At 43.9% G+C, this 26,387-nt stretch overlaps 1 protein-coding gene across 2 annotated transcripts in view; it reads right to left on the reverse strand.

The window, feature by feature from the left end:
* Positions 1–10,663: 10,663 nt before the first annotated feature.
* Positions 10,664–26,387, reverse strand: part of NFYC (nuclear transcription factor Y subunit gamma) — a 53,183-nt gene continuing 37,459 nt past the window's right edge. For both annotated transcript variants that reach the window (XM_063311643.1, XM_063311644.1), the window contains exons 5-10: positions 25,673–25,768; positions 17,858–18,031; positions 16,604–16,762; positions 13,465–13,572; positions 11,963–12,022; positions 10,664–11,568 (exon numbers count right to left, since the gene is read on the reverse strand). In XM_063311643.1, coding sequence (XP_063167713.1) covers positions 11,449–11,568; positions 11,963–12,022; positions 13,465–13,572; positions 16,604–16,762; positions 17,858–18,031; positions 25,673–25,768 — 717 coding nt within the window. In that variant the 3' untranslated portion in view covers positions 10,664–11,448. The remainder of the gene's footprint in view (positions 11,569–11,962; positions 12,023–13,464; positions 13,573–16,603; positions 16,763–17,857; positions 18,032–25,672; positions 25,769–26,387) is intronic.

Consider the following 26,387-nt stretch of genomic DNA (forward strand, 5'->3'; position numbering starts at 1 on the left):
TGTTATAAATAGATAACGATTGCAAAGCTGCAGACAGAGGCTGTGGTGTTGCTACATCTTCACAAGCAACTTATGAACCTTTAGCCTTTTTTCTGAACAGGAGAAATTAATAATGGCACAAGGTTTTGAGTATAAAACAAGGAAGACCTGATTTCAGGTTAGGAAGGAAGAGCTAAATATGCCACAATACAGAAAGAGGCTAAGGGGGGTCAATTGGGACCTGGCAGTGATGGGGAGAGGGTAGCTCTGTCTCTTCCAGATTAGTTCTATGGGTAAAGGGTTGACCGTAAAGATGATCTGGGACCAGTATGTAGCTTGACCTGGCCTATTGCAGGTCCTGAGGAAGAGGATGTGGTTCCTGGCACCATTGATTCGACCACCTATGTTTAGATCCATGCTTCTCTTGGTTGGCTAAAGCATCCAGGGAGACAGCATTCCCACATCCTGGAACCAGAGATTTTCCATCTTTAGTTCTGGATGGGGTTACACTCCCTGCTTGGACTAGTGCACAATTTGGGGGAAGGGGTCCCCCTCTTTGAGCAGGATCTGTAGGTCCAGGAGGGTGTTTGCACAACTAGATCTTGTGTGCCAGAATGTGCCCATTCCTGGACCAGGAGGCCCCGCTCCCATAACTCACACCCTGGTCACCTCCCAGCTGGAGTGCTGCAATGAACTGTACAGGGAGATGCCCTTGAAGAAGAAGCTACAATTGGTTCAGTGTACAGCAGCAGAGGTAGTCACCTCATTACACTGATGTAACATGAGCACTTGGTGAGTTGCATCGGCTTCCTATAGGCTTCCAGGTGCAATTCAAGGGGCTGGTTGTCACAGGTAAAGTTCTACTTGGCACAAGATTAGGTTCTTTGCCAGACCGCTTCTCTCTCCAGTAGGGTGGGCATACTTTGGGTTCTTTCCCTGAAACAATGCCATCTGTTGGGACTTGAGAGGCATACTTGTTCCACTGTGGGACGTGTCCCTGGAGCTTGCCCAGTCCTTGTTGGCCTTCAGAAAGAAAGGCAGTAAAACCCAGGCTTTTTCACTGAGCATCAGGGCCAAGTTGAAGGGAATTCCCATCCAGAAAGGGGTATGAATGTGAGTCTTAGGCTGCCTATTAATGTCTGGTTGAGTTTTCACTGAAATTATCAAACTTTTTTTTTTTAATTTATCGCACACCATCCAGACTTGCAATGTTCGAGTTGTGCAGCCAGATAGATAGATAGATCGATAGATAGATCGATAGATGATCGGTTGATCGATAGATCAATAGATTATACTGTTTTACTCCAAGTTCATGGGGGCTCCAGATGATGCTATCTTACGTTTGTGGATTTAAACCCTTTCATTGTTTTCCCATTGCTTCATATATTTTTAACCAGGAAAAAAAAATCTGCCAAGTAAGGAAAAACAGAATACAGTGTAAGTCTTTTGCCTGGTTGGGGGTTAATTATCTGGGAACATCCAGATACTCTGTGCCTCAAGGCAGGAACTGTAAGGTTTTTATTAATCTGTATTTTGGGCTGAAGAGTTGCATAAAAATGTGAGAAAGATGTGTGTTTATTTCTGTTCCCAGAAATTTTTCTTCCTTGTAGAGGATTCACATGACATGATCAAAACAAAATTGGAATTGGATGTGATTTAATTTGAATGAATCAAATTGATTTAATGCAATTGATACAATTGCTCATGGTATATATACTGGTATAAGAATTACAATTTTGAAGAAAGATCAGCAGTGGGGGGAGGGGGTCTCATGGGACTTTTGAGGATCACATCTAGCCTTGGGGCCACTGTTGAGCTAAGCAATGATTTAACGATGATCTATTGACCAAGCCAGACTTGGCTCAGTTCATCTATATTAGGCCATAAAGTTGGGTTTATAATCAGTTAGGGTTGGTTTCACACATCATACTATGCCAAAGATAAACAAACCATATTCTGCTTTATCAAGGATGTTTCCTTACTTCATATATCATGCTAAAACCTACTGTAGTTATTCCCTATTTCAGATCTACTAAACTGACTTTCAGCTTTTTGGATCCTTCAGTCCCACTAATTGCTGCATCAAACATAGAAACACAAAACCTACATGGAAGGGAGGGAGGGAGGGAGGGAGGGACATCCTGTTAACAGTTACAGTCTGTTGACTTTTTTGTTTTGTTTTTACTGCTACAAGTGTAAAATAATGAGAGCTGGTTGGGATGAAGCAGTGTTTGCCACTATGGGAGCAGTCTTCCTATTTGCTCAGACCAAAAAATGTATCTGAATAATGAGAGAGTACTAGCAAAACACTTCATTTTGTTTTGGCTTCGAAGCCTAATTTTTTAAGAAGCTGCTTGATCATGGACTCCAGGAAGCACTTGCTGAGATGTTCAGTTTTCCTTGTCTCAGCATATTCTTCTGTTGGAGGTTCTGCCCTCTTTTTCTGCTCTCTCTCTCTGAGGCAATTTTCTGATCTGGGGAGGAGACTCACAGCCCACCTGGTTCCTTATACATACTGCATATACAGTTTCTGCTCAAGAAAAAGAACATCAATTAATTAATTAATTGGTTCCTTGATCTCCCATTTGTGGGGTTCCTGGGTGCATCTGGTGGGCCACAATGAGACACAGAATGCTGGCTAGAACCAGCAGGGCTCTTCCCGTGTTCTCAGTTGACCAAATGTAGTTGTTTTGCCCCTGCCTCTTCTTGATTTTTAACTGACCTGGTGGCTGAGTGATGCATTGAGGGATCTGCTATTTTCCTTGGCCTGCATTAAAATTAAAAAATGTTTCGATGTGAATTTAGTTGATGCACTCCAGAGCAAGAGTCAACTTAGCCATAGAGCTCAAATGAGCAGAGCTGCTGTGATACCATTTTCGCTAAAGAAGCCAGCTGTGCCCTTGTGTGCTTCCTGATCCAAACCCCACAAAGGTCCACACTGCTGTGTGCTCCTCTCTTGCTTTCTACATTAATTTATTCTGCAACCAATATCCAGACGATTTTTATACTGTAATTCAGAATACATTCATTAATGAAAAGAATACAGCAGACAGGTTCAAACATTGCACTAACTTATGATGTGGATGGTTTGGTCTTGCTTCAGCGCACTGTGAGAATCTAACCACTGGTTTGCAAGCTGCAGTTTACAGCTGAGCCAAGGTTCAAAACCCAGGTCTGAAGTGCATATTCCTGTGATAACAGTGACCATTACTCTGCATCAGTTAGCTCTCAACTCAAATTCAGGGTTTTTTTTCTAGAGCCAGCTTAGTAGTCCAAGGATGAGGCATGAAGACTAGGCAAAAATCAAGGGAGGAACTTGCCTGTGTGAAATTTGCCTGCACATATTCCAGAACTGGGACACATGTGGCCTGCCAAGCACTGCTGAATGACTCACCATCAATAAAGCTAGCTGGGCTGCTGTAAGCATTAGATCAGCATCATCTAGAAGACCACTCCACAGAAAACATGTCTTCTAAAGAGATTTGAAAGGAAAAAAGAGCTGGCACCTTCAGGAGGGATATCCCATGCAGGGATCTCTACAAGAAGAGGGTGGGGTGTCAACAGTAGGACTTTAATTGTATGGTTGCAACCATCATCACCACCAGCCCTCTCAGGGTTGCCCCTGATTCTATGCATAAAAGGCAGCAAAGGAGAACGCATAGAGCTGTGTTAGAGATATTGAGGACTTCGGCCAGCACAGCTAAGAAAATGGGAGCATCCAAGTCATGAATTGGTTCCTCCAGAAACCAGTCAGAAGAATCATAGGTGGTTGAAGGACAGCTCTTGGGCAAATGGCATCTTGCTGCTGACCTCCCAGACTAACTCATCCTGTTTCCACTGAGCTGAGACCGTTGCTTCTTTTTAACAGACCATAAATGTCCTTCCCTTGCACCAGGGACCCCTTTTCTTGCCCCATAAAGTCTCCTCTGTGCACCATCAAACCCATTATTTTCCCCCAGCGCAGCGACCTCTTCTGCCATCTTGCTTTTCTGCTTCTTTCTTTAGCTTAGGCCAGTGCTTCCTTCCCTTTTCTTTCAGGGAATCATTTCACACCAAAAAAGGACTGGACAAGGCAAGCAGCCTCTTGGCACTGTTATGTGGTGCCGTGGATTTTTTGGGTGAACTCATTGTAGTTCTGCTGGGATTTGGGCCTCTTCACTGCATAGTGGGCTGATCTTTCCTATTTTCAGAATTTGCCTGGAGTTACTTATATTGTGCTGCTTTTCCTCTCGGTGGAGGGAGGGGGGAGAGAACAAAAAAAAATGTTTTTGAAGAGTTTTGGATTGCCAACTGACTATAGTCAGTCAGTCAGTCAATCTAGCTATCTATCTACGCCTCTCCTGGAACATAAGTGGAGTCAACTCCCCAGTTAAAAGGGAAAAAAAGTTTTTCATTATTTATATAAATTGAAACAAGATATTATATGTCTTCAGGAAACGCACATTGCTAAAAAAAATGATAAATATTTGATAAACAAGAAATTAGGAAATGAATTTATAGCAGCAAGTGGAAAAAAAACAAATGGAATTGTAATATATGCAAAGTCTCATTTAAACTCTAAATTGATAAGTGCTGACAAAAATGGAAGATATATAATAATAGAAGTGGAACTGCCAAGCCTTAAAGTATTAGTGGTTGGAGTATATGCCCCGAATGATAATCAGAAAAAAAATTATCAGAATTTACTTAATGTACTTTCTGAACTACCCTATAATAATTGGATTATGATGGGAGATTGGAATGGGGTTACTTTACCTATCATTGATAGAAAGTCTGAACAACAAATTTTAAAAAATCAAGGAAAATTACCTCAGTCTTTTTTTGATACGACCGAAAATTTGGCTATTGTAGATGCCTGGAGACATAAAAATGGCTTGGCCAGAGATTATACCTTCTACTCAGATAGATTCAAATGGTTCTCCAGGATGGATATGATATGGCTATCTAAAAATCTGGCAAATGAAATCTCTGATGTAACAACCCTCCCCAGATCCTTCTCAGACCATAATCCGATTTAATTGAGCATAAAACTCCACCAAAAAATTATAGGTGGAGATTAAATGAAACTTTGCTGAGAAATAAAGAACTTGTAGAAGGTTGCAAATAGAAACTAAAGGAATTCTTTGAATGGAATCTAAATAAAGAAGTAAGTATTGGTACTGTGTGGGATACTAGTAAGGCCTATATGAGAGGGTTCTTTATGTATCAAAATAGGTGTTTGAAAAGGAAAGCACAAGAAAAAACTCAATTTTAGATCAAATTAAGTTAAAAGAAAAAGAGCTCCAATTAAAGCCATCTGATGAGGAAATAAATCGCCAAAAAAATTTTTGCAACAACAATTAAAAATACTTACAACAGATGAAATTGAAAGGAAACTGAGATATATCAAACAAAGAAACTTTGAACATGCTAATAAAGCAGGTAAATGGTCGGCATATAAATTAAGAAAAGATAAGGGAAAAAAACCATTACCAAAATTCGAGAAAATGGGGAAGAATCAGTTGACAATGAAAAAATTAAGAAGGCATTCTATAACTTTTTTACAAATTTATATAAGAAACAAGAAATATCAATTGACAAAATTGAAAACTATTTGCTAAAACACAATTTAAAGAAACTAACTAAAGATCAAAAAGCAACAATTAACAACCCCATTACAACACAGGAAATTTGTCCTTACAGTCAGGAACCATGCTGAGACAAGGAGTAGGTCTCTAGTGTTTTATTACTGCTACATTAGACAGAAAATCCTAACAAACTGAAGAAGCGTGGGAAAACCCAGACAGACAAACCCCAAACATCAAGGCGGGTCTGTTCTGTGTCTCTTTGAATGACTGCTTAATTCCTCAGTACTACGCATGCGTTTTCCCCCCTGGATAGGGACCCCCTCCTGCTCACCATCAGCACTCATGACAAAATTATAGATGCTATTAGAAAACTGAAAACAGGCAAAGCCCCAGGACCAGATGGTTTTTCTGCAGGATACTATAAATATTTCCAAGATCAAATACTACTACCATTTAAGGATTTATTGAATATGATTGTATCAGGAAATCCAATACCTCAATCTTGGTCTGAGGCGAATATTATATTAATTCCGAAAGAGAAACAGGATCCGACACTATGTAGAAATTATAGGCCTATTTCGCTACTGAATAATGACTACAAAATATTTACATTAATTCTAACTGAAAGATTAAAAATTATATTACAAGAAATCATTGATCATGACCAAAGTGGATTCCTACCCCAAAGAAACATAAAAGATAACATAAGGACTATCATAAATATAATAGAATATGCCCAAATTCATAATGAAAAACAGATTATGCTACTCTTTTTAGATGCAGAAAAAGCCTTTGACAATTTAAACTAGAATTTTATGCTTAAAACCTTGGAATTTATGGATTTTGGCGACACATTTATAAAGGCAGTCAAAGCAATCTATACATTCCAAAAAGCCAAAATTCTGATAAACGAAGATACAACACAAGAATGCGTAATAGAAAAAGGTACCAGGCAGGGCTGTCCACTCTCCCCCTTACTATTCATATTGGTTTTGGAAGTCTTAACAGAGAATATTAGAAAGGAAAATCAGATTGAGGGAATAAAGGTAAAACAAGAAATATATAAATTAAGAACGTTCGCAGATGATTTAGTTATTACCCTACAAAATCCACTAACATCTCTTTACTACTTATTAAAAATGCTACAAGAATATGGAGAATTAGCTGGTTTCAAAATAAATAAACAAAAAACAAAAATGATAAACTTAAATACGTCACAACATATTCAGAATATATTAGAAAATAAATCAGGATTCTCTAGTGTTAAAAAAGTCAGATATTTAGGGATAGAGATTACAGCTAAAACTAATGATCTATACCAAAACAACTATGCAAAAATATGGAAGGAAATTCAACAAGACTTAGGGAAGTGGGAAAAACTAAATTTATCACTTATGCGGCGAATCTCTGTAATCAAAATGAATATCTTGCCAAGGATGTTATTTTTATTTCAAAATATTCCAATATTATTAACTGACAAAACTTTTAAATTATGGCAAAAAGACCTATCAAAGTTCATTTGGCAAAGGAAAAGACCAAGGACTGGACTTAAATTAATGCAGGATGCTAAAGAACGAGGAGGCTGGGGTCTTCCAGATTTTAAATTATATTATGAAGCATGTGGATTATTATGGGTAAAAGAGTGGAATACTTTACAAAATTATAGATTATTAAATCTAGAAGGCCACGACCTGAAATTTGGTTGGCATGGATTCCTATGGTATAACAAATTGAAAGCAAATAAAGTATTTAATAATCATTGTATTAGAAAGTCCCTTCTTAGAATTTGGGAAAAATATAAATCTCCTCTAACACCCACTCTGCCATTATGGATTTCCCCGCAAGAAGCGTATAGTAGGAGAGAAAAAACAGGAATTTGCAAATGGCTAAGATATTTGGACCTAATAAAATTTGAAGGGGCTATATATAAAATGAAAAGAAGAGATGAATTGGAAAATGAAGGACATCCATGCCAATGGTTTTTGTATTTTCAATTAAAGGAACAATTTAAAATTGATACCCAAAGTTACAAATTCACAAAAGATTTAACCTGGTGGGATAATTTAGTTTATGCCAACAATGACCACATGATTTCCAAAATATATAAAATGTTATTACAAATAAGAATGGCAATGTACAAATTAAACAATGTATGATTAAATGGGAGAGAAATCTTGGACATCACATTGACTATGATGTTTGGGAAAGAATGTGGACCAAAGGGCTGAAATTTACTTTAAATTATAACTTAAAAGAAAAGTTTTACAAAATGATGTACATGTGGTACATTACTCCGGACAAAATATCCAAAATGTTTCAGAATACTTCAAATGTCCGCTGGAAGTGTAAAAAAGAAACAGGGACTTTTTATCTTATGTGGTGGACTTGTAAGAAGGCGAAAAAATTTTGGACATCTATACACAATACAATTTGTAAAATGTTGACTAAAGAAATTAATAGAACACCGGAACTCTATTTATTGGGCATCATGGACAAGGATTTGGAACATGAACGTGGAAAACTTTTACGATATTTGATCACCGCAGCTGGAATTACGTATGCATCAAAGTGGAAGGACGAACTGACCCCCTCAATGGAAGAATGGACATTTAAGTCCCTGGATCTGGCGCAGGCGGCAAAACTTACGGACCAGCTAAATGATAAAAGTGTGGAAGATTTTCAAAATGACTGGACCCCCTTCCTCAACTGTGTAGAATCGACCCCAAAATTAACGTAAATGTGTAAAACATATGAATATAATACAAGATGTAAATATTATGTATCTGACTTATATACTCTCAATAGAACTGTAGAATTATTGTCACCAAATTAGTGAATTGTGAAAAGAAATTATTTAGTTAAGGTATAAAGTTGTATTACTTAGGGAGTTGGAAATCCATTTCCTTTCTTTTAAGCCTCTTCTTCTCTTCTTCTTTCTCCTTTCCTTTTTGCTTTCTCTTGTTTTTGCATTTTATGTTTATGGTTGATTTGTCATTTTATGTTTGTATTATTTGTGTAAATAATTTAATACATACTATTTATTAAAAAAAAAATCTAGCTATCTACCTACCTCTATCTCACCCAGGAATTTCGTTTTTTGGAAGGCAGGAAAAAAATATACCCAAGTTTTGTTAGGTTTGGGGCTGTCCCAAATCTATCTGGATCTGCCTTTCTGCTTCCTCACTCAGCAAGTAGCGATCTCTGGCTGGGAGACCACTACAAAATCCCAGGTTTATGGACCGGACTGAGTGGGCAGGTCACATCCTGGAAGGAGAGAATGACAAATGACCTCTGCCAAGGCAGCTGCATGGTGAAGTCTTATGTAATCATCAGGAATCAAGTTCACCTTTTCCTTTCCTCTTGCACCCCTGATCCGTGTGGGGGTGGGGGGTGGGGGGAGAACCAGGGAATATTGGAAGATGATGGGCTGGGGGGAAGATGGGTCAAACCTGGTGGCCTTTCCCAGCCATATGAGCTAATTCTCTGCATGTTGCTCTCCCCAGGATGGTGAGATTTTAAGCACTGCTGGGAAGACTTAATTTGCCAGCTCCAACTTTCAGAATTAGCCAACCCCGACTTCCTTATGCAGAGGATCCTTTTGAGCCCATATATTCCTACTTATGGACCTGTCTCATCAACTACAGTGGAGATGGTGGGAGGTACAGCTCTGGACCCCACTGAGCGTGTCTCCCAAACATATGGGAAGGGGCCATCCAGATAGAATTCTTGCCAACCCTTCCATTCCAAGAACTGGTAAAAAAGCAACGGAAGATCACAGCAAAAGCCAAAGTTCCAATTTCAAGCCCTGTGATCAGCAAGCGAGAAACATGGTTATTGAAAGAGCCACCCCTCTTCCACTGCTAACTTGTGTATTTGTCTGACAAAGTTTGACTGTTACACAAACCAGACACAGATTAACACAGCAGACCTTACTAAGAAACAAAACCCAGACCCAGAATAGCTAGAGGATCTGCTGCCCTCTGGTGGCACACACACGAGTATTCCTTCAGGATCTTACGTCTCTGGCCACATCCAGTTATCCCACTAGCAAAACACAACTGGAGACCTGTCCGTTGATTTAACAGGAGAATTGTGCCGAGTTGATGTTGAAAACATACCAGAGATTGAATAGGTACAGGAAAGGCTCCTGGCGGACCAAGAGGATTTTGAACTTTTACGGGGTATTCCTAAAGCAGATCTACTAAAAACTAACCTTAATGCATTGCCTGGAGCTAACCACCAATTGCCTTTTTCTTGTCCCTCCTAAATTTGTTGCGGTTTGGAAAGTGGGAAGAGCAGACCGTATCAGACTGATCCTTGGGGCAGCTTTCAAGATTGTTCAAGTGTGGCAACTGGCCACCAAGCACACATTTTCCTGCTCTCTCGAAGCAGCTCCCTCAAGACCCACCAGATACCTGCAGAGGACATGCCAATGTGGGAAATTCCTCTCCCTTTCTCATCACAGAGCTCCCTCCCTGAAGACCGTGGTGCGAACTCTACCAGTAACCCTCCCACCCTCATTTAAAACTACAACTGTCCATCTCTGACTAATGTAGGGGGAGGCTGTGCACCTGCTGGCACCACTGTACCCCTGTGCTCACAACGTCCTCTGTTGAGACCCCCAATTTATTTTTTTAAATAACTTTAATTAAATGGCTGGAGGTGAAGTGAAAATCTAGCTTCCAGACAGTTGCCATCTTCGTTTCCTAAAGGGATCAAGAGCTATTCTTAAAGATGACAGCAACTAGCTACCAGCACATGACCTGAAGGATTCTTCCTTTCCGCACACACGTCCCCAGAAGTGATTGATTTCTATCGTTCTCCCCTGGTAGGGAACTTGCAATGCAGTGAGGCATCAGCTGGTGGTGACCCAAATTATGTAACGAAAAAACGGGAAGGGAAAATGAGACTCTCGCTTACCCATTGGCCAGTGGAGCGATCTAAGCTTTTCTAGCAAGTCATTAACCTAAAACATGCCAATCCATAGGACCTGGGCAGATTCTGAAGCAGTTTTAAGACATTAGGTAAGTCTAAATCTGGCAAAGCAGAACCTGTTTTGGATCAGGATCAACTGATGAGACAAGTTGTGAAAGACACAGAGTACAGAATACTATAGGAAAAAAAAAGGTTTATTGCATTTCATGCAGCTTTTAAAAACATGCATTGGCTGAATTTTATACCATTACCCAGTAGATTGCATCTGCACGTCCAAACCTCCTTAAGTCATTCCAAAATAGTTTGAGGCCAGATTTAAAGCCTTTAGAAAACAGGATTAACACAGGAAAAGCTGGGTTCTTCCTGTTGTTTTCATCCTTGGGAGCTGCAATTAGCAGCATCTGGATTTGGGACATTAAAAAGAACAAACAAACAAAAGGAATCCTCTGCCCATTCTCTCTTACATGCATAGACACACACACAAACACATTCATATACACGCTAACACACTTTCAGACTTAATGATAACAATGCGATATGCACAATCAGGGCTGAAACAGGATGAAGATCCTCTGATTCCAAATGTACTGGACAGGAGAACAGAAAAGATCCCAGACCACAAGAAAGCACTGCTCTGCCTGGCAGAGCCTTCTGTAAAATGGTCAGACTGGAAATACTGAGGAACACAGAATTCAACATTTCTAAAAAAGAAATACACACACACACACAGACACATATGTATATGTATATTGCATTGTAGTCAGTTCCTGTGGCATCCTCTCCTCCCAGCAAATATAAGCAGCTGATGTAATGCTGATGTAAAGTCCTCAGCATCTTTCTATCACTGAAGATACATGGTGGGGAGGGAATGGACTAGTTGAAGAAGGCTTCTGAACTCGGTCAGCGGGAACATCAGTCAAGTCGGTATGAATTCTGCCACATCAGGAAAGCTTCCGGCTGGAGCTGGTCAGTCTCCCGTGACCTGTGGGGCCTGTCCATCTGTCGTCTGATTGGTAGACTGGATAAACATGGGTTGGGTGATATCTTGACCAGCAGGCATAGTCACTTGTTGGATCTGGTAGAGTTGCTGGGAAGGAACAAGCAAAGAGAGCTCCTGAAATGGCATTTCTGATGGATCCTTTCAAGGCATGGCATGGCACTGCATCCCCTCAGGCACAAACAATCCATTCACACACTGCTAATGCTACCTACAAACACCTCACGCTTCTACAACAGTCCTCAACTGGGAAGAACTCACAACTCTAATGGAGAGCCTCCAAATGAAACTCCAAGCTAGTTCCCACTTAGCAGAAGGGATCAATAGGGTGAATATATTATAATCCACAGAAGGATGCTTCTGGCTTCTTCCTCTTAGGTCAACAACCCTCCCAGGAAAGCTGGCTCCTTTCAGGAGAAACTGACCACCCCAAGCTGCTCCAGCAACAACCCCTTTCTCCAGCCCCAAGAGCAAAGACATGTACCTGCCCATCTGTAAACTGGCTGAACTGCTGCTGCCCCTGCTGAACGTCTGTTTGCGCAATCTGGAAGAGACATGCATTCATGACATTTGCAGCTCTTTGATCAAGAGGGAATCAGGGCGTTCAATAAATGCGAAAGAGCGACTATAAAACACAAGAGGCCCCTTGAAAAATCTGGCCTGCTCTTTCTCCTGTGAACCCCTTGCAATTTGTTGTTCTCCAGTTATTTATTTCTCAAAGTAATTTATCTACCAAAGGAGATAAATATCCCTTCAAAGGAGGTGCAAGACACTGGCACAACTAATGCTCCCCACAAGAGTGAGGATAAAAGGATGGGGGGGGGGTTTCCATGCATGCGTGCATATTGGATCACTAGTGTTCTTTTTGCTGGGGGGATTGGGGGAGTCAAGTTTGGGGACAACACACACACCATTCAGACAGTCTGTTGAGCAACAGGCCTATCTGCAGATGTAGCTGTGAACTTTTCCAAACAAATGGCCTTCAATATGTAAGCTCTGAAGCCCCGTGACTGTAGAAACCGGAAGACTGGGACACAGACATAGCTGAAGGCACCCCCTTCTTAAGGAAAGAGACTGTCGGGGTTATGTGTTGGGAAAGGCAAAGAAGAAAAGAGAGGCTGAGACAGAAAAGCAATCTGATTGATACTAATCAAGGCAAATCCCAGGTTGCAGACAATGAACCGTCCAGATCTGAAGGAGATGAAGGCTACTGTTAGCCAGGATCTAAACAAAAGCACTGCTTTTAATGAATGCATTTAGCAGTTACTAAAAAAGGTTTTGCAAAGCAGTGGAAATTAGATACGGCGCCTGAACACAAAGAATGGCAACATGAAGGCTGGCAGGTGGCTCAAACATAAAAGCTGACCGATAGATACAAAGGCCTGGGGGAAAAAAAAGGAATGGAGTTTCACTAAATTTGCTGAAAACCAGATAAAGTTTTTAAGTAGGAAGCAGTCAGATTTCAGATTCCAGCCTCCAAACACCAAGCCCCTTATCATCACATAATATGATTTCATTTTTAACCCACGCAAGGGATTTATTGAACGAGGATAGTGGTGTCCAAGTGGGGGAGGGGTGTCAAAAAAGTCACGATGGTAGTTGCAACCACCTTCTTGACTTTTTTGACAGACCCCACATAGATGCCCCTGAAAAATGTTGTTTACAAAACAAAATGTGATTTATATTTTTACAGCTGAGCAAACATTAAAGGACCTGTGTCTGGGCAAGCTTATGACAATAGCTCTGAGCCATAATCTTTGTTCCACTTGATATGCCAAGGAGCAAGGTCAATGTGTGTTCTACAAATGGTTGAGCTCTCTGTTTTTTGTTTTAAATAAGAGGCAGTAATCAGCAGAAATTCAAGATCAGAATGCCTACCACCACCCCTGGATTCAATGACTGCACCTTGGGAAATCAATTCCTTTTTCAAAAGGCCAGGAATATTTTAACAGCTATTTTCAAGAAACTTGGGAGGTCAGCTGGTACCTGCTGGGTGTTGGCTGCAAGCGTCTGGATCTGTCCCTGGACCACCTGGGTTCCGGACACAGGCTGAGCTAAGCGGATATACTGCAGCTGGCCGGCATTAAGCTGGACCTAGAAACAGTAGGAGGGAGGAAGAGGACACAAAGTTGGTCACCTGGAAAACAGAACATTTCCCAGGGATGTGTGGAGAGATTATACAGGCAAGATGATATAATGAGACCAGTGTTGAAACCATAAACACATGCGCTTGGGGTAGGAAAGTTGCTCCTCCTCCCTCCTCCTCCTCCACCTCAGCACTGCAGAAGAACAGAAAAGGAGCTTGTTGCTAGTTTCTCAGCTCCTCTGACTCCGAGCAATAAACAAACCTGGAATGAAATTACCTCCACAGGAAAGTTAAAGGAGAGGATTTTCAGCCTGGGGACTAGGTTGTATACGGTTATCTGCAGAAGGCACTACATCAGCAGAAAGGTGGAGGAAGACTCATCTGGGGCATTTCTCTCACCTACTAGCTGGGCTGGCTGTAAAGAAGGGCAGCCATGAAAATGGGGAGTGCAACCGTTAGTGCTCCAGTACTTTTCTCTGAATCTGTTCTGGAAGAGGAGCTGGGACAGTCACTCCAGAGAAGCGCCCGGAACGTGCTGGCCAAGGCTAGATTCAGCAGTTGGTCTCTCCGCTTATTAAAAAAAAAAAAGAGAGCTGGGAGAAGCTTTTGCCTTGGGACTCTGAAAAGCTGCTGTCAAAGTGTAAGAGCGTGCGCATTCCTTGCCTCATGAGTAATGAGGGGCACCAACTTGGAGAACCCAGGATCGTTTTAGGAATTTTGAGAACCGACCCAGAAAAGACTGAGGTAAAAGTTCTAGGAAACCTCTTGCCAAGTTCATGAGATTCTTCTTCTTCTGTTTGACAAGCTCCAATTGTGTAGCTCTGCCGGAAATCAGAAGGGGCACTGGGCTTCGTGGAAGGCTCTACCTGTCATGAGTACTCATGGCGAGCAGGAGGGGGCCCCTATCCAGGGGGGAAACACATGCATAGTAGAGAGAATTTGAGCTGTCATTCAGAGAGACACAGAACAGACCCGCCTTGACTTTGGGGTTTATCTGTCTGGGATTTTCCCACGCTTCTTCAGTTTGTTAGGATTCTGTTTTATGTAGCAGTAATAAACACTAGAGACCTACTCCTCGTCTCAGCGTGATTTCTGACTGTTAGGACACTACCAGTGTCAATGGGGAAAGCAACCTCTTAGATCAGTGTTTCTCAACCTTGGCAACTTCAGGCTGGGTGGACTTCAACTCCCATGCTGGCTGGGGAATCCTGGGAGTTGAAGTCCACCCAGCTTGAAGTTGCCAAGGTTGAGAAACACTGTCTTAGATTCTCCTCTCAGTCAGGGGGAAAGCAGGCCGAAGAAACACGCAGGCTGGGCCAGGTGTGGAGAGGGGGATCCTGGATCTCCCCCTAAGGACTATTGCCACTCTTAGTACACAGCCTCTTCCTTTTCACAAAGTTCTCTGAAGAGCCACTCTTCCTCCCCAGGGACCAATCTCACGTCTGGCCCTGTATGTGACCAAACGCTCAACGGAAGTACAGGTGGCTGTCTTGGGCATTTCAATCGCTTATTTAAAGCTTCCACGTGAACAGCGTAAAGACTTCTTCGGGATGAAATTCAGTGGAAACAACGTGAATGAAGAACTACCGGAGGTGCACACATCCATGTTTCTTTTCAAACCTGAAGGGAAAGAACCCAACTTGATTCCTGATGGTTCTGATTAATGCAAACTCTGTCCCATTATGGCACTCTCCTCGTCCCCACCCCACCCCGCCCCCAGATCGTGCTACCAAAATATGGTGGTTAATCACGGATTTTCAGGCATTTGAAAAGAAAAATGAAATAACCCCCAACACAGATGCATTAAACCTTGGGCATGCTTATGGCAACTATGCTGATGCCCAGAATTTCAATCTACCCCCCTGGGTGACGTTACGGCGTCACTGCTGGGCCTCTCGGGTCCCTCGCTTTGCACTATTTAAAAAGCACAGCTCCCCCATCACGAAAAGCTTGCTCAGCCCTGTTTTAGAGCAACCTCACTACATCTAGAAATAGTTAACCTCCTCCCTACCCTATTTATGCAAAACACAATTATACTGTGCTCAGGACAGCATCTTTTAATAAAGGGACAGGTGGAGGAGATCTTGAGACAATCTGTCACTGGTGCCCCAAACCTTGTGGAGCAGAAATTACAGCACTTGGACCTTGCCCCTCCACTGAGTTCTCCAACGTGCAGGATTTTTTTTCCCCCCAAATAATCAGTCCCTGAAGGCAAAGGGCAGTCCCCCAACTGCAAATATACACTTTCTGCAAGCAAAAGCTTCTTTACAGCTGTCTTTCGGCAGGCACTGAAATATGCCTGCAGGGAGAAAAGCTGTTTGCAACTGGAGGCCCCTAGTTAGACTTTAACTAGAATAACTAACTCTAAACGGACAACGCAGACATTACGGGCTTCAGCTTACTGCTCTGCTGCACACGACCCAAGAGCTTCTGTCTGGGAAACAAGCTAAGGCTGGAAAGCCTGGAAGGGTCAGTTTGGAGAGAGACCTTCGAAACATGCACTATGATGAAAAGAGGCGTGGAAAGTTTTGCAAATATCTGTGTGACCCTTGTGCAAGCATTCTGTGAAACATGGAGGGCTTGTTTGAATGTTAAACCCTACTGTGATGTAAAACTGCTTTACAAGATGAGACTGAAAGAAGGGGAGGAAGACAAGTTGAGTTGATGAGTGGCACAGGATGGGAGTCTGGATGGGGAAGGGGCGGCTTCAGCAAAGGTTTGAATGAGCTGCTTTCTGGAACTGGCTTTATTTCTAGAACTTGGCGGACAACGTGCAGGGCCCTCGAATGCAGTTGGACCCGAACCCGACACAGCCAGCAAAAAAAAAAAAAAAAGATTAGAGCTGGTCATCCGGGGTATCCGCAGGAGAGGATACAATCAGAGCTTCGATCGCACTGTCGTGGCCACCAGCTTGACTTTCTTTACCACCATACCCTGTGGACACCCCTGCAGTCAGCCACGACTCCCTTCTCTAATCAAGCCTGGAGCTCCTGGCCCTTTCTGTTCTCCTGCAGCTTCCATGCAGATTTGGACCCTCACCGGTATTTGCTGGATTTCGCCTGTGTTGGTGATGATCTGCTGCATGACCTGCATGGTGGGCCCAGTCCCGCTCTGCGCTGGCTGGGTCTGCCCCTGGGGCTGGGCCTGGACTATCTGCACCTGCTGCCCTTCGCCGACCTGCATGGTCACAGGAGTGGTCTGAAAGAACAGAGATGCACAAGAGAAGATGGAGGACATCTGAGACACACTGGCCAGCAACGCTAGTGTCCTGCAGCATGACCAGGACAGACAAGTGCTCTCAAGATCACCAAGCGAGCTGAAATGCTCCCCTCTGTTCAGCGTCACAATCCTTCAGACAGAAAACACCCAAGATAGCAGAAAGGGCATTTTTGAAAACTTTCAGATGCTAATACTTAGAAAGCAAAAGATAATCCATATTTTTCTTTTTTTCCATTCAAGTTATATCCTGTCCTTCCTCCAGGGGTTCAAGGTGGCATCATACCACTCCTCTAATTTTTCCCCTTGAGAACAACCCTGGCAAGCAATAATGGGGGCTAAACATCATCCAGGGAGCTTCCGCAGCCAAAGCTGGACTTGAGACACAATGAAAAGGAAGCTCCGGTCTGACCTTGTAAAACAGGAGCAACCCGTCCAAAAAAGAGTGCAGCATTTATGTAGAGAGCACTGATTTCTCCCCACTGAGGTACTACTTCAACAACTATGCTACAGGACAACATGTGGCCATCCGGAAGTTGCTGGAACTCTAACTCCATGTAGTCCCAGCCAGCATAGCCCAGGGGAGAGAGAATAGGCACTGCACCAAGCAACATCTTCTTTCTTTGCCCCCGCTTCCTTCTTCTCACTTAGGAAGGCAGTGAGAAGCCTGTCCATACTTCCATTCCCACCCCCACCCCCACTGGGTAGGTCTTCCATTTGTACGTCTAGGCAGCTGACTTCAGTCTTAAGACTTGCAGTTTTGCCAACATTATGCGGTTGGATTTCCATAACACACTAATGCTAGCCTAAGACAGTGTTCAGCACATTGTAGCAACGCAGTCACAGCATGTCAGGAGAACCTGGCCAATATATTAAGCCACAATACCTTAGTTTCTCTGTTTGAACGCAGCAAGCTACCCCAATGTAGCGTGTCGTGCTTCGTTAACTCAACTTTAGCACGCTGGGTGAACTCAGCCTGTTGTGTCTCCCTTCACAGATCAGAGGACACCTGATGCCACCTTCCATCCTACTCCCCAAATTCGGAGCGCGCGCCATCTGACAGGCCTGCGTACCAACCTGCCCTTGCTGAGGCTGCGCGATGATGATCTGCCCGGGCTGGATCGTGGTGGTGGATGTGGTGGTCTGCTGGCCCGTCTGCTGGCCCTGGACCTGGACCGCTGCTGGCTGCTGGGCCAGAGTGAAGTAGTATTGGACGGGTTCTGCTGGAGTCACGGCTTGGCGCACCTCCTCCTGCGCCAAAGGAGAAAAGGAAGGTCAGATACAGTAAACCTGAGCCTGGAACACAAGGGTTCCAGCAGAAGCCAGAAATGCAAACAGGCATGGAAAAGTCAGTGTTAAAGTTATATAAATGTCCAGGTTTGCCTCCCCTCCGACTAGTATTCTTCTTCTTCTTTTGGAAAAGGCACATCAACCATCTGTTCTGTTCTGTTCTGTTCTTCCTGCCTTACTTTCTCCCATTCTTGAGAGAATCTTCCAGTCTGGTGGCCGAATTTCCACTTTCTCCTGCAAAGACGAGCAGCGTCCGAGAGTGAACAGGCCTGCTACTTCGGGGGGAAAAGCTTTCCAGGAGTGATGAAAGCAAGGAGTTATTATTCACAGGGAGGACAATGAGCTGAGGAAAAATGCCGTTTACTTACTTGGGGGATGTTTCAAACCAGTTGGGGTTCTTGGGGCAGATTATGGAAACAACAAAATGGAGTAATAGCACAGAAGCAGGTAAGAATGATGCCTTAGTCCAACTACTACTGCAGTACAGCAGGGGTACTTTTTATCTTAAGGGAGTGCCAGGCGTGTGCCCACCCCAACTCTCCCACCAAGACCTCTTCCTGGTTCTCTGCCTCCCTCCAAATGAAGTTGGGGAACAGAATGCTGAGAAGAGGACAAGCTGGGAGCCACACACAGACGCATTTCGAGCTCCACAAGACATGAGGAGGAGTTACCATTTCTGAGAGGACCAGTCCATGGCAGGAGGCGTAAACAACCTTCTCCCAGCCACCACGAAGTCACAGCTGAGAGTGTAGGATGTTTACACACACTGCTACATGGCTAGGGTCAAGCTGGCAAAAGACACATGAGGGCTACTGGCCAGTCAGCTTCCAACACCTTCCATCCAAAAACAGCTGAGGCAAAAAAAAAAAAAAAAGGGGGGGCACAGAGGATGCTCACCCCATCCAGGACTGAATTCAGTCATAGTGACTCATTGCTCAAAGGCGATATCAACATCTAGTTAGAAAATCCAGTGAGAGTCTGTCCCCATTGCAGAAGAGGACCAAAGGACATCCAGTGGATCATTCTCCTCCCCACACTGGTAAATCATCTCCGTGTAGGGAAAATCAAGTAGAAACGTGACCCATCTTCCAGGGTTTTAAACCATGGATCCTGCAGGTTATTTTCTTCTTGAGCTTCTTCAGAAAGACAGGAATAATTTCCAAGCATACCCCCAAACTCATATTTAAATACAATTTTTAATGATTTTGAAATCATTTGGCACTTGGAATGAGTACTGGGTTTGAATGAATCACAGCTTCAAAAGCACTACGAAACTGTTGTCTGGCCCATTTGCCAGCAACGATGTCAACGGGCACGGCCAAGGGATGCCATTGCCAAGAATGAATTCCATCAACAACACATAAGGACCTCTTGTGCAAAGTCACCAGCCTGCGTCAAAGCAACTGACTCTAGACCCACAGGGTGGGAGGAAAATCTTTCTGGGAAAGAAAATCCCGTTCTGACTTCAGAAGAGTTGAAGGCCGCTGTCCAGACAGAATGGAAGCTGACAAGAGTCGCTCCTCTTCCTTTTTATCTAAAATCAGATTCGTGTCCTTATGAGTCATGAGCACCAGACAAATTCCCATGTGCTCGGTGAGCTGGAATACGGGGAAGTTGACGTAACCGGCTTCCCACATTTTTCAGGGCACCCTGAGAGCTGCGGGCTGGGGCTCTGTTCAGCCTAAAAGAGGCAATTGTGGTGAGAAAGATCCAACAGGAACGTCACCAGGGCTCTGTTAAGCTAGACCATGCTAGGAGGTTAAAATTTTAGAGCTCACTGCATACAGGTATGGGCAGATGTGTCTGACAACTCCTTTCATCTAGGATAATATGGGAAGTGTAGCCCAACACACCTGGAGGGCACCAAGTTGAAGAAAGATCCTTCACAGGTAGTCCTCGCTTACAACCACAATTAGGACCAGAACTTCTGTGGCTAAGCGAGGTGGTGGTTAAGTGAGTCACGCCTGATTTTATGATTTGTTTTGCTGTGGCTGTTAAGTGAATCACATGATCATTAAGTGAATCTGGCTTCCCCCATTGACTTTGCTTGTTGGAAGCCAAATGGGAAGGTCACAAATGGTGATCACGTGACCCCAAGATGCTGCAACCGTCGTAAATACACGCTGGTCGCCAAGTGCCTGAAGCGCGATCACGTGACCGCAAGGACGCTGCGACAGCTGCAAGTGCAAAGACTGGTCAAACGTCACTTTTTTCAGCACTGTTGTAACTTTGAACAGTCGCTAAACGAATGGTTGTAAGTTGAGGACTACCTCTATATAATGGTTGGAAGGGGGTTATTTAAAAAGCCAGGAAGACGGATCTCACCAACCAACTACTCCATTCAGCGTATCAAGCAATCCAAGTGCTCCTTATGTATTCCCAGTTTCATCTCCCCACCTCCTCCTGTGCCAGTGTTCTCAACATCTTGAAAACTCACAGATCCATGAGAAACTGTTTTGAGCTGTTCTTCCCCCTTTAAATGTACACTTGATATATCTTAGTACAATAAGGAGTCAACTAGCTATGTGGAAGTGCCTACTTTATTTTTAAGCAGCCCTATTTTGTTTCCAAACTAAGAGTAAAACTTGACTGGCGGAGTGCTTATTAAGGGAATGATAGGCTAAAAACAAGAAGCAGAAGCAGCTGCAGCCCAGGGCTGCCAAGATGGGAATCAAATGCAACTACTTCTTCGCAGTATGATTTTGGTCCAGAGCTCTGCAGCGTATGAACCAGGAACATGGTAAAAGCGTGACCATTATGGGATGGGACAACATATTTGTAGAACTCAGTGCAATCGAAAAGATGTAAGATATAAATGTCTACTAAACACGTACATACATACACACACCTAAAGTTTACTGGAAGATTTGGGAATACAATAATGATATGTCTATTTGTTCCTCTTGTTCAAGGGCACAAGTCAGTCTGTATGCAGACCTAAAGTTAATGAATTTTTACTTTTTCTTTTATACTTTTGTATTTTCTCCCTTTGTTAATTCAGTATGAATACCTTATTGTAATACTGCTCTGCAAGGACTTCATTTATTTTATTTTCTATCCCGCCTTTACTATTTTTATAAATAACTCAAGGCGGCGAACATACCTAATACTCCTTCCTCCTATTTTCCCCACAACAACAGCCATGTGAGGTGGGCTGGGCTGAGAGTGACTGGCCCAAGGGCACCCAGCCGGCTTTCGTGCCTAAGGTGGAGCTAGAACCCTCCTACCACACCTGATTGGCTCTGGGGCTGAGAGAGAGGGACTGGCCCAAGGTCACCCAGCCAGCTTTCGTGCCTAAGGCGGGACTAGAACTCTCCTTCCACACCTGATTGGCTCTGGGGCTGAGAGAGAGGGACTGGCCCAAGGTCGCCCAGCCGGCTTTCGTGCCTAAGGCGGGACTAGAACTCTCCTACCACGCCTGATTGGCTCTCGAGCTGAGAGAGAGTGGCTGGCCCAAGGTCGCCTAGCCGGCTTTCGTGCCTAAGGCGGAGCTAGAACTCTCCTACCACGCCTGATTGGCTCTTGGGCTGAGAGAGAGGGACTGGCCCAAGGTCGCCTAGCCGGCTTTCGTGCCTAAGGCGGAGCTAGAACTCTCCTTCCACACCTGATTGGCTCTGGGGCTGAGAGAGAGGGACTGGCCCAAGGTCGCCCAGCCGGCTTTCGTGCCTAAGGCGGAGCTAGAACTCTCCTACCACGCCTGATTGGCTCTCGAGCTGAGAGAGAGTGGCTGGCCCAAGGTCGCCTAGCCGGCTTTCGTGCCTAAGGCGGAGCTAGAACTCTCCTACCACAGTCTCCTGGATTCTAGCCTGGTGCCTTCACCACTAGACCAAACTGTTGTACAGTAATAATGCATTTTTTTAATGAACCAGGAATGCCAGTTATTCAAAGCCACAGAGAATTACTTGAGTCTGTTCCAAAGCTTCGTGAAATCTGGAGCCCTGGAACCCTTGAAACCTGATGGGAGGGGAGAAAGCACTGCAGTCAATCCAACATGTGGCCTCAAGGGACAACAGAAGGAGGACAGATATAAAACAGTGCCTTGCTTGTTCTATATTTGTAGTTAAGGCTTCTCTGAATCCAGAGCAAGTATGCCTTGGCATTTACCAAGGAGAGAGAGTGGAACAAACTTCAGAGCATGGCTATCCACCCTGCTGCTGGGAATGTTGAGAGCGTGCAGTTCTTTGGAACCTCCCAATGTGGAAGAAATTTGCCCCCCACCCCACCCCTTTGTGGCACACACCGATCTTTTAGGAATCCTACATTAGGGGCAAACCTGATGCCACTGAGCTTGCCGAAGAGACAGAAACCTTTGTCTAAGCTACCCGCACAAGACCGTTACGCCTGCTGTGGCATTAGGAGATTGCAACGCTTCTGAAGCACACGATTGTCAACGTTCAGAAATGAGCGCTCGCACTCAGCCCTTTGGAACATCAGTCCCGAATCTATTTTTATGGAAGGAACAATATAAAATAAAAGCACCAAACTGCGAGGGTGAGAAACTTCCATTTCCCCCCCACCCCACCCAAGCTGGAGATGCTGAGAACAGCAGCTTAGTAACATCTGGAAGATTACAAGTTTCTCACCTCCAAAGTGAGGCCTCTTGAAGGACTCTGCAATTTGTTGCTATGTAGATACTTCTGCAAAGCCACGTATCCCTTCTCTGATCCTCCAGCTGGAAAGGTCTGCCTTGCTCGAAGGCGAGGGGAGATTTAAACCCATGGGGAGCAAACCTCACTCTAGGATCCCTGTTTGTTCTACACCCGACATACAAAAAATCCAGATTTGTACTTGCTATACCAGCAGGAGTAGAATTTGGACAAGGCTTCCCTGCGGTCACCAAATGTCACCAGCGGAAGCTGATGCACAGACATGGGGTTGCCTTTCAGTGACAGTAGGCTGTCTTCCTCGCAATCCTGAAAAATCAACTTCCCCAACAAAGGGGGTGAGGCTTCACAACAGAATGTCTTAGATCAGGGTTCCTCAACCTTGGCAACTCTAAGCTGTGCGGACTTCAGCTCCCAGAATTCCCCAGCCAGCTTTGCTAAAGCTGGCTGGGGAATTCTGGGAGCTGAAGTCCGCACAGCTTAGAGTTGCCAAGGTTGAGGAACCCTGCCTTAGATAAAGGACAGGGACAAACTTCAGGCTTAAAAGATCTGCCGTTTTCTGCATGAGCATCAAGACCCAGAACATAAAGCAGTGGCTGTAGAGCCGGACATATGTTTCGAATTCCAGAACTGGGTATTTTTTGAGCACATTTAGCAGCTCAAAAGTTTGTTTTCAGTATAACAGTTAAGCTCAGAGGTTCCCCCCTTCCCCCACAAGCCCACTCCTTATTCCCCACTCTTCCCAAGCATTTTTGTATTTCAGTGACCTAATATAGGACGAAGGAGTGTGTTTTATTTGTTGCTCTGGTGAGTCAGACGTCCTTGCTGATCAGCTGAACTCCCCTCTGGAGGTCTTCCAAACATATCACCACCGCCATAAGAAAGCATGTTTTAATAAGAGGCAAAGGAAAGAGACTGCATACCTTATCTTGAGGTCTTTGGAAGTAGATTACATGCACACTAAATGGTATCATCATTACAGTTAAAAGAGCGTTTGCAGTATTTTTTCTCGGCCGACGGTCTTCTGTATTCTAAGGCTGGTTTGACAGGAAGCAGTGACTGAATACATTGCAAACCTGGAGCCTTCTCTAGCCAGGTGTCACCCAAGGGCAACTCTTCAATTTGAACCCATTCTGTTTTAGGAGGATTGTGGCAGCCTGCCGCTGTAAACATCCGACTGAAAGCCTCTTTGAGCCTGCACAGCTTCCAGTCAAGGATGTTTACAGGAGCAACAACTGCCCTGATAGATTCACAATGGGACACTCCCAGGATGATGGATTCCTTGCCGCAAGAAAACCATGGAGCTTGTGTGTGTTGGTGGATTCCCATGTCAAATGTCCTGGAAAACCTGGGGACCTAAGGAAGATGGTGGCTCTTCCCATCAGCATAATTCTCAGTTCAAGCAGGCACAAACCAAGTTACCATTATAACTCTCTGGCCAGTATCTGTCCAGTCAACCAGGCAAGATTTTTTGACCAGGCAAAATACAAAAGTTCCAAATGACCAATTGGAAAATGTGTCCCGTTTCTAAGCACGAGGCAGAAACCTGCAACATCGTGCACAGGTTATTGCTTATGTAAAAGGAACCTGCTGGGTAGGTAATCAAGGGCCCAGTTGTGAGCTCAGGGAGGGGAGGGCACACACTGCATTTCAAATCCATCCTCATGCTGCTTTTCACAATTCCTAAAACATTCAATTATCTGAGTCAAAAGCAGCAGTAATACCATGTGCTACATTGAGAGGAGAGGGAAAAACGAAGGATTCTGGAGAATAAACTATATTAAATTCAACTGGTAGACTAAACATAACCATACTTACTATATACATACATCTGAAAAGATGAGGACTGCCAAAGCTGGAGGAATAAGCTGCTCCATTCACAAGAGAAAATATAAAGTCTGGCAGACACTTAGGCCAGCTAAACTTCAAGCTACAGTCAACAAGTTGAAGCCCAACCGGATCCTGCATGTAAATCTGGGCATTGTGCAATTCCAGTCGACTGATGTTATCAACCCATCTGGCAGCTCTACAGGTGACTAGCCAAAGGCATGGCTTAAAGTGCCCTCCAGACTCTACAAGCCCTCATGGGGAATTAGAGTTGCATGCAACAGGGTTACAAGGTACTCCAAATATACACAGAAGCCTGCTCCCCTAGGCTTGCTGCAGCTGAACCTTAATATCATCTAGTCTACCAGGTTGCAGAGCAACAGAGAAGGAACACAAGGCTGCCCTTATCGCTCCGGAGGAGCCAGCTTCAGTGGGTTTCAGAAGAGGGATGACTGAAGGCGAAGCAGAGCCACACGGCCTGTTCCGTTGAGGGACCGGAGCTTTAGGGTCCTTCCTCTCTTTGAACTGCTTCCGTTTCAGTTGGCCGTAAGACTATCGCCAACGGCCACCAATGTTAGTTTCATTGCAAGGAACTTCTATTGGTGTCTGCATCTTTTTCCTTTCTTTCCCCATCCTTTTTATCTCGTGTGTGCTGCCTTTTTAGATTGCAAATCTAAGGCACAATTTTTCTTGCATTTAATGGATCTGTGAGTTACACTAAAGGGCCTTTTTGCCTGGAGAATAAGATATAAAGCCACCTAATATCCCATAATACGTACAGAAATAAGATGGAACCAGAGTATTACTAGATAGGATTTTAGTCGGGTTTACACAAAATATTTACACATTTTGGGAGAGGAAAGCAGAACTTTCTGGCCCTAAAGAACAGTCCCCACATTCTCCTTTTCCACGGATAAAATTTATGTTTCAGGCTGCTCTGATCTGTTGGCTCATGCTTTCTTCTTGATTAAAACTTTTTTCTGTCATGAATTTCCACTGACCATGATAACATCACAAAGTTACGCAGTTAATCAGATTTGGGCATGTTACATCATCACCAAGGGCAGACAAAGCACATTCCTTCCGGGCTGATCAGGTCCAAGTTGCAATGTGAGGACATATAAAAAGAACACACATGCACAAACCAGCACAGATTCCATTTCACCCTCACCTGCCGCTTTGGAGGTTTAAGTTCATCCCTTGGAACAATGTCAATGAGAAAGTCAAACTGATCAAACTTCGTGATGGCCATAGCAATATCATTTCTCTGTAACAAAAAGAAAGTTTGGTAACAGTTGGTTTCTGTAACTCTTGCTGTCTGAATGCTGTTGCCGCTGGCCTTAATCAGCTTAACAAGAAACAGCTCTCAGAGGTGGAGAGGACAATGGATGATGACATAAATCCTTAACAACCTGAAGATACAATAAAACTTGCAAAGGAAGGCTATTTTCAAACTTCCCAGCTCCCTGATGTTTATTCATTAATTACTCTGCAAGATCAATCAATACCAAAGCCTTGCGTTATATAAAGTTACTAAATCCCAAATACATCACATGTTTTCAATTGCGTTCAGTATCACATGGGTGTAATTCAAAATCCATGTATCTTTTCTACAGAATGCTAGGCCACTACACTTGCTCGAGGACTGGAGGTGCGAAGGTTGTGTATTCAAGTCTCGTGGATCTCAAGGCTCTTACATCCCAGGAGGCATCCCATGGCAAAGGGGAGATCAATCTGGCCTCATTCATTAGCCAGAACAGGAAATAACTGCAGTTTGCAGGGAGTTGGCTTTACCCTTTCTTGCCAGAAGGAGCAACTATTCTGAAATTAAACAAGCTGACTCTGCACACTGGCCAGAGAAGGCATTTCTGCTCCAATACTGCCAT

This window comes from Candoia aspera, chromosome 10 (genome assembly GCF_035149785.1).
Source record: "Candoia aspera isolate rCanAsp1 chromosome 10, rCanAsp1.hap2, whole genome shotgun sequence".
Lineage (NCBI taxonomy): Eukaryota > Metazoa > Chordata > Lepidosauria > Squamata > Boidae > Candoia > Candoia aspera.